At 43.9% G+C, this 14857-nt stretch overlaps 1 protein-coding gene across 4 annotated transcripts in view; it reads right to left on the bottom strand.

The window, feature by feature from the left end:
• The window catches only part of sema5a (sema domain, seven thrombospondin repeats (type 1 and type 1-like), transmembrane domain (TM) and short cytoplasmic domain, (semaphorin) 5A), a 121027-nt gene that overhangs the window by 42918 nt on the left and 63252 nt on the right, over positions 1–14857 (bottom strand). For all 4 annotated transcript variants that reach the window (XR_004786521.2, XM_035618812.2, XM_035618813.2 and 1 more), the window contains exons 7-12: positions 13227–13440; positions 11691–11976; positions 9324–9459; positions 4720–4924; positions 1877–2084; positions 3–120 (exon numbers count right to left, since the gene is read on the bottom strand). Coding sequence is in view for 3 of the 4 variants with exons in the window: in XM_035618812.2 (XP_035474705.1) it covers positions 3–120; positions 1877–2084; positions 4720–4924; positions 9324–9459; positions 11691–11976; positions 13227–13440 (1167 nt within the window). In the remaining variant the exon portion in view is untranslated. The remainder of the gene's footprint in view (positions 1–2; positions 121–1876; positions 2085–4719; positions 4925–9323; positions 9460–11690; positions 11977–13226; positions 13441–14857) is intronic.

The raw sequence follows: 14857 nt of genomic DNA, 5'->3' as shown, positions 1-14857 counted from the left end.
ACAGGGCATTTGGTGATACTCTGCTCCCACTGGCTCATCCGGACACTTTCCTCCAGGGTGGTGCATTTCTTTAGCAACAGATCCCAACCACAGTACGGGTCCCTGGCCCCCACACAGGCTCTGGGAAGAGAGAGAGAGAGAGTAGTCATTTGTTTGTAATGGGCTTAATGGGATATTAACCTGTCATGCATGAATACAGATAGTTCTGCATCGTGGCAAGATATGAAATCAAACACCAGAGTGAAGAGGGAGCTCACGGTGGTGGGACAAAGGATGAATGGGGAAAAGGGCAAAGGGTTTTGGGAGAGGAAAGAGTGGAAACAAGAGAGGGAGGAGAGGAGCAACTCAAATGACTAGGAGAGGTGAGGAGAGAAATAAGAAAAATGCTAATTTTGTTTACTTATGAATGTGGCGCACTGGGATGTTCTACAATGCCTGCATTGCATCAGCATTGTAAAATTATGTCTTAACACAATGTGCAGTCTGATTTTTTTTCAGGTAATCTTCAGCCAGGCACCGGGATTACAATTTTGCATTTGCATACACAGACACACACACACACACACACACATTCATTTCTGACTCAAATATCTTATCAGCCAACAAATGATCGCTGTAGCAGTTATAGCGGTATCTGTCTTTGTCGTATCTGCCTCAGGTGGTTTATTGAGTGCAATAAAAGGCCTGATGTTAAATTTTTTTCTCCATGCGAGTACGAGTCTGCAGCGGCAGCACAGTGACATATCTCTGAGCCACAGCCATCCATGCAGCCCGACATGCCCCCCGGTGAAGTGCAACCAAAATGGTCCATGAGTTTCATAATAATTAACCGTGTGCAGACGCAAACACAAGTGCACTTATGAAAGGACATGGGATCACGTGCATCCATCCAAATGAAACCGTAGAGGGGCGAACACTTGTGCATGCCTACACACAGGAGGTGGCTGACGTAGCGTCTGGGTGGCTAACAGAAACAAAGAATTACGGTGTGTATCCGCACAGAAAAGGATATCAGGGGTGACGGCAGTGCGACTAAATGAAAGGGAGAAGAAACAAGCTATTACCTGTCTTTCAGATGGCCTTAAGGGCACCGCAGATTGCACACCACCCATCAGTGAGCGGCACCGACAGCCTTCTAATATTTCAAACAAGCAAACCTCAAAGAAGTGTCACTGATAAACCAAGTAACTCCCTTTGTAGCTGCCAGTCCCCATCCGCGGTTTTTATTTCTTTTCATCTGCTGTTGTTTTTTTTCCTGCTCGCGCTCAAAAAAAAGAAGAAAATGTTTCAGAGGTGATGAAGTGCCATAATGGCTGCAGTGTATATCGCAGATTCACAGCTGTTATATGAAGCCTTAACTCTTCTGTGCATTCCAATAACAGCTCAATGCGTGTGAAATAAGGAATGCAGGTGCGATTCCTTTCCTGCGTGCGATGATGGATGGGATCCCAATTATGTGGGGAGTCTTACCGCCTCGGCCCGTGTCTTGGGTTTTTCTTCGGCAATATTTATGCCTTGACGGAGCGTCTTCCGCACAGACAGAAACTCAATATATCTGATAAAAACACATGCGACCGCGGCAGAACTGTGCTTGAGGCACAAAATGCACATTTTTGAGCATTGGGCCAGTGACAACTGGAGGAAGACGGCGAGATGGATGGTCGGAGGGCAGCTGTGGGCACCTCCAGTGGCTCGGACAAAAGCTGATTTGCAGGGTTTTGAAACTCAGCGAAGGCCCCTGAACAACAACACAGGCCTGGCACTCCCCGATAATGAGCATCTTATGAAAGAGGGAGCTTTAAAACTTTGTTGTGTGCACATTTCCTCTTGGCAATCTCCATTGAGATACACAGTGTTCGTGTGTGCATGTACTCACTCTCGGCTCTTGTGGTAGCTGCATCTCTTGAGCGGGATCTTGATGACCTGGTCCCTCACGCCCACATAAAGCTCGCTGCGGCTGTGGAGGATCAGCAGGCTTCGGATCGGCTGCCTCTTCCTGGGCGGGAACAACTCGATCTCCTCCAACAAGCAGCTCCCCGTGGACTGATTGAGAGGGGAAAGCACTTTCCTGATAGTGCCATAATCTGGAGGAGAGAGAGAGAGAGGGGTGTGGAGAGGATTAGGTCACAAGGAGGAAGGAGGGTGCTTATCTGCATGAGAGCGGGTGAAGTAGTGGAGGAAAGAGCAAAAGAAGAGGAAGGTTAAGAAAAGCTGAGTTTAAAGATGAGAAAAACAAGAACAAAAAAAAAATCATAGATAAGCAAATTGGAGCATGAGCTGGCGTGAACTCAGTGTGACCCACCCAACAAACATTCCCTAACTGTCCAAAAGACTGCTGGGGGCGTGGTTATGCCGTCAACATACATCGCTGCAGATGCAACCAGCGAGTTGGTCTGGCGCCTGAATACATTATTGCTGTCCCACCTTACTCTAAGGACATATTCCAAGTAAGGAAACCACTCAGTAGTTCTGAAAGAGAACACTGTGTAATATCAGTGTCTTAGGGAATGTGTCCTGACCTTTATTTTATGTAAGGTAGGCCCCTGTGGCATAGAGTTAGTGGCAGATTTTCTTTTGGGAGAGCTAAAACAAACACCATCTATTATACATGTGTTCCCCTGGGAGAAGAAAAAAAGTAATTAGGTGCACAGTGATGCCAAAGGAAGAAGGGTGAATTGCTAATAAGTAGGGAACGTAAAAGTTAAGTATTACCCCGAGCAGTGTTGGGCAGTGATATATAACTCACGTGTTATGTGTTCATAGCGGTTTGATAATGTTGTCCTTTGGTAAGGTACCTTCAGGTATCACTGTAGCAGCTCATCTCACCTCTAAATCGTTGTCTGATGCTTGTTAACCCATTAAGTATTTTATATATTACTCCAACACTTACATACAATATCACATTAGATGTTGTTTTTATCCATATCTTACTTCGTTCAAGAGTTATTTCAAGGAACAGTTGACAGAGTTGGGCTGGCTAACTAAAGTGACAAATAATTACTTATGCTGTTGAGTAATTACTAAAGAACAGCCTTTTCCAGTTATAATATGATAATGTACTCTAATAAGTAAATAAAAGTTGTTGTTTTTTTACTGCGTGTACTTTTGCTAAGCCTCAACTCCAACGATAGTTAAGAATGAGGTACTTATTTAAGTTAAAAATCTTTTGAATGTGTTGGAATTCTGTAAATCCCGAGTGAAAGTGTAAAATGTTGGAGCACGGTTGAAATGACTAACGAGGGCCGAATAACAGTTTTGATGAAATCTCGACTTCTATACGTTGGAGCTATCGGGTTCTCCACAACGGCCCCAATCAGCAGAGTGCATTTAAGCATTAGTAATGGCATATGATTGGGTACAGTATGTACGCTACCCAATGGCCCTTGGCAATGTTTCAGATGTTTTCATTAGCGTCTGGTTAGTGTCTGGGGAACTTGCAGTGTGGGCAGCTCTGGTCTGACGCTACATTGATCACAGCACCATGCAAACAATGAGAGGGGAGGTTTTGAGGGAGATGCCAAACACAGAGGCAGTGAACTGGAACAGGTTGTCTCTGTGTGTATGTGTGTGTGTGTGTGAAAGAGAGAGAGAGAATGAGTGAGTGTGTGTGCTTGTACTGCATGCGATATATCCTAAAATAACACAGAGGCTACAACAGAAAGATCATGTTGACATTTCCCACTGGGCCCATGGTACATTATCACAGCGAGGTGGGTCACTGTGTTCAAATTCGGTCCTGTACATCCGTCCGTGATCCATCCAGTGTACTACATCATAATACAGAGCAGACACTGGTGTACCTGGCATCTTGCTTATACAATTTTCAGCACTTTGCCAATTCTAACATCACATTATTGTCTCACCAGTGTGATTAAACAGTCTGCTGATAAGCGGGCAGTATCCTGCAGTTTATTCAACGAAAAGTGTAAAAGTTAAATCAGAGCTCTCTCTCTGTGTTTGCATGTGTGTGTGTGTATTATTAATTAGCCATCTGTCTTCTTTTGACACGTTTCATGCGTTTTAATGATCCCTTTGTGAGGGAGTGCGTGGGAGTTATATGTGGTGTGATGTGCGTGTGTGTTCTGTCAGTACATATGGAGAACACATGGAGGTACAAAATAATTAAAATTGTGTCAGTAGATGACGCCTTTATGTCTCCTCACAACTACAGCTCTATTGGTTCCTTAATTCTTCTTGTAGGCCTGTTTGTCTGGTGCAAAGAGTGAACTTCAAGGGCGGAAAGTAAAAATGTATCTTAGGTATATATCTACGGAAATCAATGCAATTAATGCATGAGCAACAGTCGTGACATACAATTTGTATATGCATGAAAGAAAACATCCTTTTGTATGATGTCTTAAGACTACTGAACTGATTGGTGCACAAAGCCTTTTCCAACCAAGCCCCATCAAAACCCATGAGTGCAGACAAAAAAAAAATACTTGTGACATAACCAAAACCCCTAAATTTAGGAGAAAAGGTGTGTGTATGTAGGAACCCACCGGTCCTATTAGGAGGCTGATTGAGAAAGTATGTTTTTTGAGGTCCAATAAAAAGCTACAAAAACATAGCTGACTGTAAAATAAGTATGTAAACACAAGTACTACACACGTATGAAAACAGACCAATTTTGCTAAACATTTAGTTGAGTTTAGCAGAGAAAAAGAACCACACATCTCAAACAAATAGGCATGCACACCCTCAATTCTGGGAACCTACCTGTGGCCAGGTATATGATGTGAAACAGCATGTCTTTCCCCTGCACCACATCCACCGCCACATGAGTGAAGCGCACATTATCCTCCATGAAATAGGGCACGGGAACAACGGGCTGGACCACTTCATGCATCAGCAGAAACTTCTGGGCGTCCTGCAGGTTTCTTTCGGTCAGGTTCACGTAGGTGCCAGAGTCAATGGTGCCGCACTGTGGGGTGAAGTTGGACAGGGAAAGCTTTGACTGACGACGTTCATAAAAGCCAAGCTCCTCGGGATGGCAAGGTACATTAATAGGCCTACACTTTTTGTGCCTTGAGGTACGACCACAGATGGGAAAAGTGAGGGATTGAATGATTAAATGAACAAGGCTTTAAAGTCAATTGCCCCCTCATTGCAATGGTTTGCTATCCTCACAACCTCAAGGCTTTGTAGTCAACAGTGCGGCCGATGGAAGGAGAGTTTATTAAGGTTTGACAGAGCAAGTAGTTATCTCTTTTATTAGATTCTTCCTCATATGCATATGTATTGCTGGTGAGCGTTATTAGCACCCCAGTAACAATGTATTTTGATTGTTCGATTGTTTCATCTTTAAAGCTTTTTACTGATGCTCATATTTCAGAAAAAAATGCTCTCTCCAAAAAACAGCAATATCATTCACACAATGTACCAAAAGGTTGATACTTGTGATACTATTTTGGGGACCCAAGTATTAAAGTGCACCCAAGATTTTAGGAGCCTAGAACACAGAGTATCTCATATGAATAGGTATAGGATTTCATTGTCACATGTTTAATTTGGTTATTGTTGACTCCACGTTCCACTTATATGTTCCAGTAGAGTTTTTTTTAGCAGAGCTAGAGTCAGTATCCCAGCACTCTGTAATAATGTGAAATATCTGGTATGTAAGATATTTCCCCCCCAGTCCATTTGTTAAAAGGAGTTCAAGAAAGTGAACTGTTTCCAAAAGGAAGTTGAGACAAGGAAATAGTGAGGAGTCAAAAGGTCCTTTGTGTTTATAACAGTGAAATACCTAATGTGAATTCCTTTAATTTGAATCATATTATCCCTTATTTATACCGCTTATCCTTTGGGGGTAGGGTGTGTGTGTGTGTGTGTGTTATGCCTAAGTGCATTTTAGAGGCGAACAATAGGCTATAATCATGAGCCACAATAGCACACTAAAATGAATTGCAAGGGACGTCTCTGTCCAGTGAAAACCATGCATATCCGAAGCTGAAATGTCGATACCTGACTTTCACAAGGTGTGACAGTGACAATATTGTTTTTGGGGTGTAAATGTAGTGCAACCTTTTTTCCACCAAACGTAGTCAGACAAGGTTGAAGCGCACAGCTGCTCCAGCAGAGACAGAGCTGGATGAGTAAAGCTAACCACGCGTGTCCTTTTCAGTAACAGAGGTCGCAGGCAGGGGTCAGGACTGTGGATTGAGAGCCAAACAGATGTGCTCGACCATTACCTCAAACCCAAGAAACTCAGATGGACTGCATGAATTTGCTAAAGGCTAATCATACACTGCTTCGTCAAAACCAGAATACAACCTGGGCCTTGGGTGGCAATTAGTTCCCGCTGACCATCTACAGTATCAACAGCACTGAGAATTTGCACAGATCAATCCTCGGCCGTCCCTGGAATGACAGATGAGAAACATGGAGGGCTTCCCCGGAATGGGAAACGGATCAGTGCCCTCGCCACATCAGAAGATGGGAAATTAAAGCCCTGGAGGACAGGGAAATGTGACACCGTGCGTTACGTACTTGTGCCTCGAATATGCCTCTTGCTTACTGCAAAAATGTATTGCGTGTGTAGGGTGCGGGCTAAATAATGACAGATGTCTAAAGTTTCCTTTTGTGGTTTGTCCTTGCATTGCATGTGTGTGTGTGTGTGTGTGTGTGTGTGCGTGTGTTAAAGTGTCTACGTGATCATATTTCTGCCACGGTGAGGCAAAGCTAGGTGCTGACTATTGAGGGTCTATGACACCAGTGAATGTACAAGGGAGATGGATGCTGATGATTTCCATGGTGCGGTCAAGGTGAGGGACATCATTTGGCTGAGGGCCCATACAACACCCAGCTGTCCCGCTCATCATCGGCGCACTGTGCTCTGCCAGGACGATAAATGCCACCGAGAAATATGGTTGTTTCACAACATGCTTTTGCAAAATGTGCTTTTGTTTTAAAATGCCTCACCGAGTTATAACTTAACATATATTTTCCAACATGTGGAGCTTAATGATGAGTGCATTTTTACAGTAGTTAATTACTGAGTGACGGAAAAACCTATACAACACAGGGACAGTATTAGCGGCCTGAATAAACCAACTTGGATCAAACCGTGTGGTTCAAATAAATGGGGGAGACTTTCTCTGGAGACAGACAGGGAATTAAGCTCTCAATCAATGGCCAGTGTGTGTGCTGTGATGAGTTCAAAGTCATAATTATCCCTGTATGGCAGCAGTCTATAACCCTCCATTGTGTGTGTGTGTGTGTGTCTACACAGGATGCGTAAATGGTCAATGGATTTTATTGGTGCTCGTCTCCTGTAGGTATATACTTGTGCATGTGCATGTGTGTAGGTGTGTGCGCGCACAAAGGGATGAAAACAGACAGGCCATGTATCCTGAGCTCGTAAATCTAATCCCCCAACATTGACAAATGCTTGATTAAGATGTCACTGAAACCCAGATAAAGTGTGCATCAGTCTAGCGGTGAGGAGCGGCCATTGTACCAACGCTTAAGTGGAAAGATGGGGATAGAGAGGAAGAACTGATCCTGGTTTATCCTTGAGGAACACAGCCATATGAAAGTATATGGTACATAGAAACCCCTCTGTTATGTACCTACTGTGCGCAGATAAATCTGTGGTCAGCGTAGACCAGATAGTGAAGATTGGTTTTCTTTTTAAGCTGAGCAAATTTGACTGTACTGGCTGCTGACATGTACTGTAGATATGTGACTGCATGGCAGCATATGTTACAGATTTGTGTGCGAGTATGCATGGCAGGCTTTTTTTTGGTAAACTGTCACAGCAAGCACTTTTTCTGCATGAGCATGTCATTACAGATAACGCGTGTGTAACGTTCCGATAGCAGGCATCGCGAGCGCCCCTGCGTCTCCTGGTTTTGACGGAGACACGACCGAAGGGGCCGCGATGGGAAACACGTGTGGAAATGAGACGTGTCATCCACTGGCGGCCGGGTGTCAAGCGCAATTCAATCCCTCGTGGAAAGCTGCGTGGATTAGCCCCCTCAATATCTGCTAAGCCTGCTACAACTGAGAGCCACTTCTACAGCTAATAAAACACTCCCCCGTGTCATCAGTGCCTCAGATCGGGATCAAGTGCCCCAGCGTCACTCGGTTCGCCCCTCCAGGCGTTTTTAGGACAGAGCATAAACATAAAGTCGGTAGTTGTGCAAAACAACAATATCTTATTGGGGGAGGGATACGGTCAGAAATAACAAGGCTATCAGACACCTTGCAGGAACGACTGCACCACTGTAAAAGTCAGTGAATTTCACGAGCGGTCATAATGTGTATGCTCATGAGCAGCGAGAGGGCCGATTCAGAGAGAAAGGAAATTAGCGAGAGTGAAGCCCTCATTTGGACTCGGAGGCAGGCTCATCAGGATGAACATAGCATACGCATAAATTTCCTGAGGCATGCATCCAGCTGTTTGGCTGCGTGCTGGGTAAAAATGACTTCACGATTCTGGATCTAAACTCGCACAGAGGGTTTATAAACCCTCTTGCTAAACATGTTTTCAGACATGCACCGTAGCATTGTTTCTAGAGATGGAACTGTCTGTCCGTTGGCTGATTCTGTATATCTTAACAACCATAGGAATAAGAAATATAAAGCAACCATCCCAAAGAGAATGAATCATATTGGCTTTGGCAAAACTGTCACTTCTCCTTTTGCGCCACCAGCATGTTGAATGCTTTTATATATATCCCGTGAAATATGCCCACTTTTTTTTTTGATGGCTTGAGATTACATAAGGATCAGAACTTCAAGTTACACCCCGGATGAATTGAATTACTTTGCTGATCAATACATTTTTCCTCTAGCGCCATCATCAACCCAAGCAGTACATTTAGTTTAGTGCTAGTATGCTATCACAATACAGTAAAAATGGTGAACATGGCAGATGTGCATATGTGTGGAAATTATCAACATGTTATCTTTTTGTTGGGTGCGTGGCTGTAGATGATTTGTGTTGTTTCACAAAACTATTCTTCTGTTTGACCTTCTGGCCTCAGGGACACGCTAAAGGTCCATCAGAACATGAACCACCAGACTAATGAACATTTTTTAATTTTTTTAAAAATTCATTCTATGGACATGTGAAATATTATATCATTAATATCTGTGCAATATACATAGGAATTATTATTACAACCTAGCTGCCCTTGTTTTATGGTGAATGTTGGCATATGACGTGGAATTGACTGTGTTTTTTATGTTATGGACGGATGTGTGCAATGAAGTTTCCTTTAAGCACCGCTGGGAGGGGGAACTCGCAATTTCATTGTCTTCTGAATATAATGGCGATAAAGGCTTCTCGCCTTAGTCTTCTTTCTTAGTTTTGTTACCTGAAAGTCTGGGTTGGGGTTGGGGTAGGGCAGCCAGGCCGACCGTGAGTTCTCCTGGTACTTGAAGGGCCCGTTGAAAACCTGCGATATGGCACTGAGGTTGAAGGCACACACCGCAGACGCAGCGATGCTGTTTCTGAATGTCAGGGAAGAGGAATCGGAAGGAAATGGATGTGATGGTGGATGAGAGAGGGAGAGAGAGAGAGAGAGAGAGAGAGAGAGTATTTAAGACATTTAGCAGGAAACTCTTCAGATTTTGTTGATATTCGCAAAGCTGACCTCTCCGTCTTCATTGCATCCAGCCAACAATACAAATCAAACCCTGAATGGACAGATGCAGACGCAAGTGTAAGTGATCGTCATTATTGGACTGTAAATCAGGCGAGGGGACACAATTAAACGGTGAAGCGTGTCTGATTAACTGTACAGATCTCAGGACTGAAATACAGCTTTGACTTTTTAAGCTGTCAGTTTCAACAAGTACCGTCTCTTCCCTCTGAAGAGAAAGTAAAGAATGGGAGTATTAGCCCTCAACTCACACTGTGAGACTTGGGCGATGTGAGTTATAATCCATTGCCGCTGTTCATTAAACTCTGTGCCTGCAGGGGGAAATGTTTCCAATACCCTTCAAAAGACTTCTTTTTCAGCAATGTGAAGGCATTGACCATAAAGAATAGATTACTCAGCATTTAATAATTGTGTGTGCGTCTGTGTGTGTGTGTGTGTGTGTGTGTGTTTGTGAGTATGAGAAAAGTAAAAAAAGAAGATGGTGAGACAAAAAAAGGAAAAGGTTGGGAAATGGAAAATAATAGTTTAACACCTTTTCTATTACAAGCTCCATATGCACGTCACAGTGTACTAATAACCTTCTTTTATTAGATTTTAAAGGTCAAATGGCTGCTAGAATATGCAAGCGCATGTATTAATTCAAATACAATGCCAACATTTCACAGGAAGCTATTCTGCGGGTGCATTGAAACAAGAAAAAATCTAAATATCAAATAAACCAATGGAATTTAATTTCAAAATGCTTGAATTAAATTACTTCATAATTGTCCTAATCTGAATATTGTCAAAGGCTAGAATTCATTCAAATAAATTGAATGCAAATTAAATTACAACACAAAAAGTATACAAAGCAATCATTCATGATGGGTAAAAAAATGTGTATACAAAGATATTACATGATTGATAAAATTGCACAAAACTACTAAAATGGGGTTGTTGGACACCTCCTGACATATGAAACATAAAAAAAGAAACTGTTTAATTATACAAACAAATATTTGCAGCATAAATGCTGAATGCTGCGCTAAGCAGTCAAGCAAGATTATGTCAGACTGAAACACTGTATGGAAAAATGTCTTCTTCTACATACAATAAGACAATGTCTTTATTCCCCTGTCTTCTACCTGTATCAATTGGTGTAGATGCTGCTTTTTTCGTCAAGGGTGTAACCTCAAATTGTTTACCATGATACAATATGCAGTATTAGCCATCCTGTGCAATTTGAAAAAAATACTTTTTTGAGGTAAATTTGCCAAGATTAATATTGTGAACATCTTATACTTTGTGCAAGAATGGAGAGCAAAAACATTGACGGGGCCTGAACTTAGATAATGGTATACTGTTGATGTTAAGTCCTATGGTGCGAAGTCATGAATCTTTAAGTATCTCATCTCAACTTCAACCGCTTATCCGGGGTCGGGTCGCGGGGGCAGCAGCTTCAGTAGGGGGCCTCAAACTTCCCTTTCCCGGGCCACATTAACCAGCTCTGACTGGGGGATCCCGAGGCGTTCCCAGGCCAGTGTGGAGATATAATCACTCCACCTAGTCCTGTGTCTACCCCGAGGTCTCTTCCCAGCTGGACGTGCCTGGAACACCTCCCAGGGGAGGCGCCCACCTCAACTACGCAAAGGAGCAGCGGCTCTACTCCGAGTTCCTCACGGATGACTGAGCATCTCACCCTATCTCTAAGGGAGACACCAGCCACCTCTCTAAGGAAACCCATTTCGGCCGCTTGTACCCGCGATCTCCTTTTTTTCCTTCATGACCATAGGTGAGGGTAGGAACAAAGATTGACCGGTAGGTCGAGAGCTTTGCCTTCCGCCTCAGCTCCCTTTTCCTCACAACAGTGCGGCAAAGCGAGTGCCATGCCGCCCCCGCTGCTCCAATTCTCCGGCCAATCTCAAGCTCCATTGTCCCCTCACTCGCAAACAAGACCCCGAGGTACTTAAACTCCTTCACTTGAGGTAAGGGCTCATTCCCTACCTGAAGTAGATAATCCACTGGTTTCCTGCTGAGAACGATCTTCAAGTATGAATGAAGTAAATGATTTGAATTTTTGAGCGTCTCCAGGTTACTCACACGTTGGTCGTAAAAATGCCGTAGAGCAGCTCCAGCTCCGGCAGGTAAAACGTCCCCTGCAGCTCGTTGTAGTTGAAGGGGATCTCTCCAGGTCTGGAGCAGTTCAACCTCGCCTTCATGAAGGTCGTCCATGTGTCCTCCAGGAGGAAGCGGCCGCCGATGTCATTCTTACAGACCCGGCCGGCGCGGGAAAACACCGTACGGCCGCAGTCGTGCTCCACCGCGTTTTCCCGGAAGAAGAAGTAGGTGAAGTTGGCGATGTCATAGGAGGAGACAAAGTTGGGTTCTGTTGAAGCGGAGGAAATGAGAGAGAGAACAGAACAAAGAGTGGGACAGTGGATTCCATGAAGACAATACCCAGATATAAAAAATGAAGACGGCCGAGAGGAAGATAGACTGCAGAGAGAGGACGAGGAAACAGCAAAAGAAAAATATTTAAGGTTGTGGAGGGTAAGATGGAATGGGAGAGTGAATGGGTATGTGCAATGACTGATTGACTCAGTGCGTGTGAGCATGCGGCCCACACAACAGCAGGTGAACAGGATTAATAACTACAGGCCTCGTTATTAATGGCGTTGTGTTGCAATAAGAAAACTAATTCTTCACTCCCCCAGACCCAAAGGTTAGGATGAGAAATGGCCAAAACATGTGTAGCGCAATAACGCTCAGCGGATCGGAAACACGCGAAACCTCCACGCCACTGTCGCGAAAAGGCGTTCATCTTTGTGCATGACAACTGTTGGATCTATTCTCGCTGACGGTGATTTAATTCACCTTTAAATGAAAGTGTGTCCCCCCCTCAACACCTCCTCATTTCAATCCTCCTGAGCCTTTGGAGGGCAGCAGGAGACAGAGGGGGGGGATCAATGTGCCATAAAATTAGTGATTAAACCTTTTCTCAGAAGGTTGCCGCAAAGCAATGCATGCGGTGGCTTTTCATTTATTTTTTCCAATTTATCTTAAATGTGAATCAGATAAAAAGTCACTCGCTGACAAGATACTGATTCACCTTCACCGCCATGGGCTCGACACCGTAAGCCGTCTGATGTTCTCAAACCTGCAATGAGGAGGTTAGCGTTTGAGCTCTCCGGGTGAAAGAAATTGATTTTGACGGAATATTATGCTTGTCAACGAAAAGGTGAAATGAATATAGCGATTTTTTCATCGGTTTAGTAACTTTAGAGATAATTGCTTAATACAAACGAAAGGCAACAGAACATATTCGAAGAGAGAATCTAGTTTTTCCTGCACTCACTTCACTGCATTGAGCGGCACATTCGTGATTGGAGAAGGAATAGAATCTTTTAACCAAGAGAGAGACAGTTTTCCATTTTAGATAAGCATCTGCCTTGCTCATTTACCCTTGTGCAAAACACTGAATCCCCACCAGCTCCAGCGTCGACGTTTACTAGCCGTGCGAAAAGCAAAAAGGCAATTTTCTCCTTTATTGTGTTTCTTACTATTTAAATATCCAATTTTCTTTATGTAAAACGGTTTTTCATATGTTTACACAAACTATAACACAGATGCCCCTACCGTTGAGCCACTTGGAGTTGTACTGGGCGGTGCGCAGCGGCGGAAGGCCGCCCAGGCTGCGGTAGATGGCGGGGTCTCGCCCAGAGAAGTCCATGGCAGTGGCGGCATACAGCTCCCCGCTGGAGGTGATGAGGGCGGTGGAGTTGTGGAGGGGGTTGTACGGACACCGCGCCATCCCGCTGATCTGATCGTGGATCTCGGTCAGATTAGTCAACTGCATAGAGCGGGAAGTGGTAGGGGAACAAAAGTGGACGTTTTATAATGAAATTCAAAAATAAGACACATAAGATGCAATATGTTCTTCTAAATAAGGGACCGAGTATTAAAGGGCAGCAATAAGAGTGTTATCAAAAATAAGACACATAAGATGCAATATCTTCTTCTAAATAAGGGACAGAGTATTAAAGGGCAGCAATAAGAGTATTATCAAAAATAAGACACATAAGATGCAATATCTTCTTCTAAATAAGGGACAGAGTATTAAAGGGCAGCAATAAAATTCAAATAAGAGGAGTTCCTGCCAAACACAAATATATGAGCAAAACCTCCAGGAGTATGAAACACATTAGGAATCATTAGCGATGTAAAACACACAATCAGAGCAGCTGCCTCAAGTCTAATGCTAAGCAACCACCTGTTAAGAAAGCAATACGATTCTCACAGCAGGCACCCTGAATCAAGTTAACTCTTGAGTGCAGTTTTTCCCTGGTTTGGAGGTGGACAACCAGATGTTAGACCAGTTATAACATTATTATTCCGAGGCCTATCTTTAAGAGAGCATGTGTGAATTCAAAAGAGGCTTGATGTAGGATACAGTCCTCCCCTTCCATTCTGCCTTTGAATATGAAGCCAAATCCAACTCCCCGCCTTTCTTAAAAAATGCTTTACAGCATGACGCTGGCAAAGTCCTGACACACTGCGCTGGTTCCTACTTAAAAGAAAATACAGTGAGTCAGCCTTGAATGCCGAGAAGGACTAAAGCTTTTTTTTTAAATCCAAGATGTAATTACGGTTTGTGGCGCAAAAGTAAACAGTATACGCGGATTAGCTCATGGTTTGCGCTTCCATCCAAGTTCATGTGGGAAGTGTGGGAAAAACGCATGATGCAATGTAAAAAAGATTGCACTAATCTCATGTGTCAAAATGTACAAAAGGCAATTAAAATGATTTGATTTGCTATTTTTCTGTCCCCCACAGCCGGGTTCCACAGTATTGACCTGGTTGGGGAAGACCTCAAGGGACAGCGAAAAAGCTTTTGGCCTCAGGAGCTTCACAGTTCAATCTCACCTCTCTCATTGCACATTTTCAAATTTTCCCTGACTCAATAATCTGCAGGCAGCTCTTCCACACAGGCGGCCAGGCTCCATGCAGGGCACGAGTTGGTGGGGGGAAACGGGGCGGCTGCTTTAGCCAATTTCCTGGAGCCGGTCAATTTAGATGAAGGGGTCCCTGTTAACTCCTGCCACCTCTGCTGCATCCAGACCGCAACAAAACAGAGCGGCCCTGTCTGAGCCCGGCCCGAGATGAAAGCCCGGCATTGACGGGGGCTTGTTCTGTGGGCCGGAATAGCCACTTTGAGAGTCAATTGGGTCATTCGGAAAAAAGAGGAAGAAGAAAGGAGTGATAAATAA

This window comes from Scophthalmus maximus, chromosome 21 (assembly GCF_022379125.1).
Source record: "Scophthalmus maximus strain ysfricsl-2021 chromosome 21, ASM2237912v1, whole genome shotgun sequence".
NCBI lineage: Eukaryota > Metazoa > Chordata > Actinopteri > Pleuronectiformes > Scophthalmidae > Scophthalmus > Scophthalmus maximus.
Note: the sequence above shows the minus strand (reverse complement) of the source record. Positions and strands in the feature narration are given on the sequence as shown.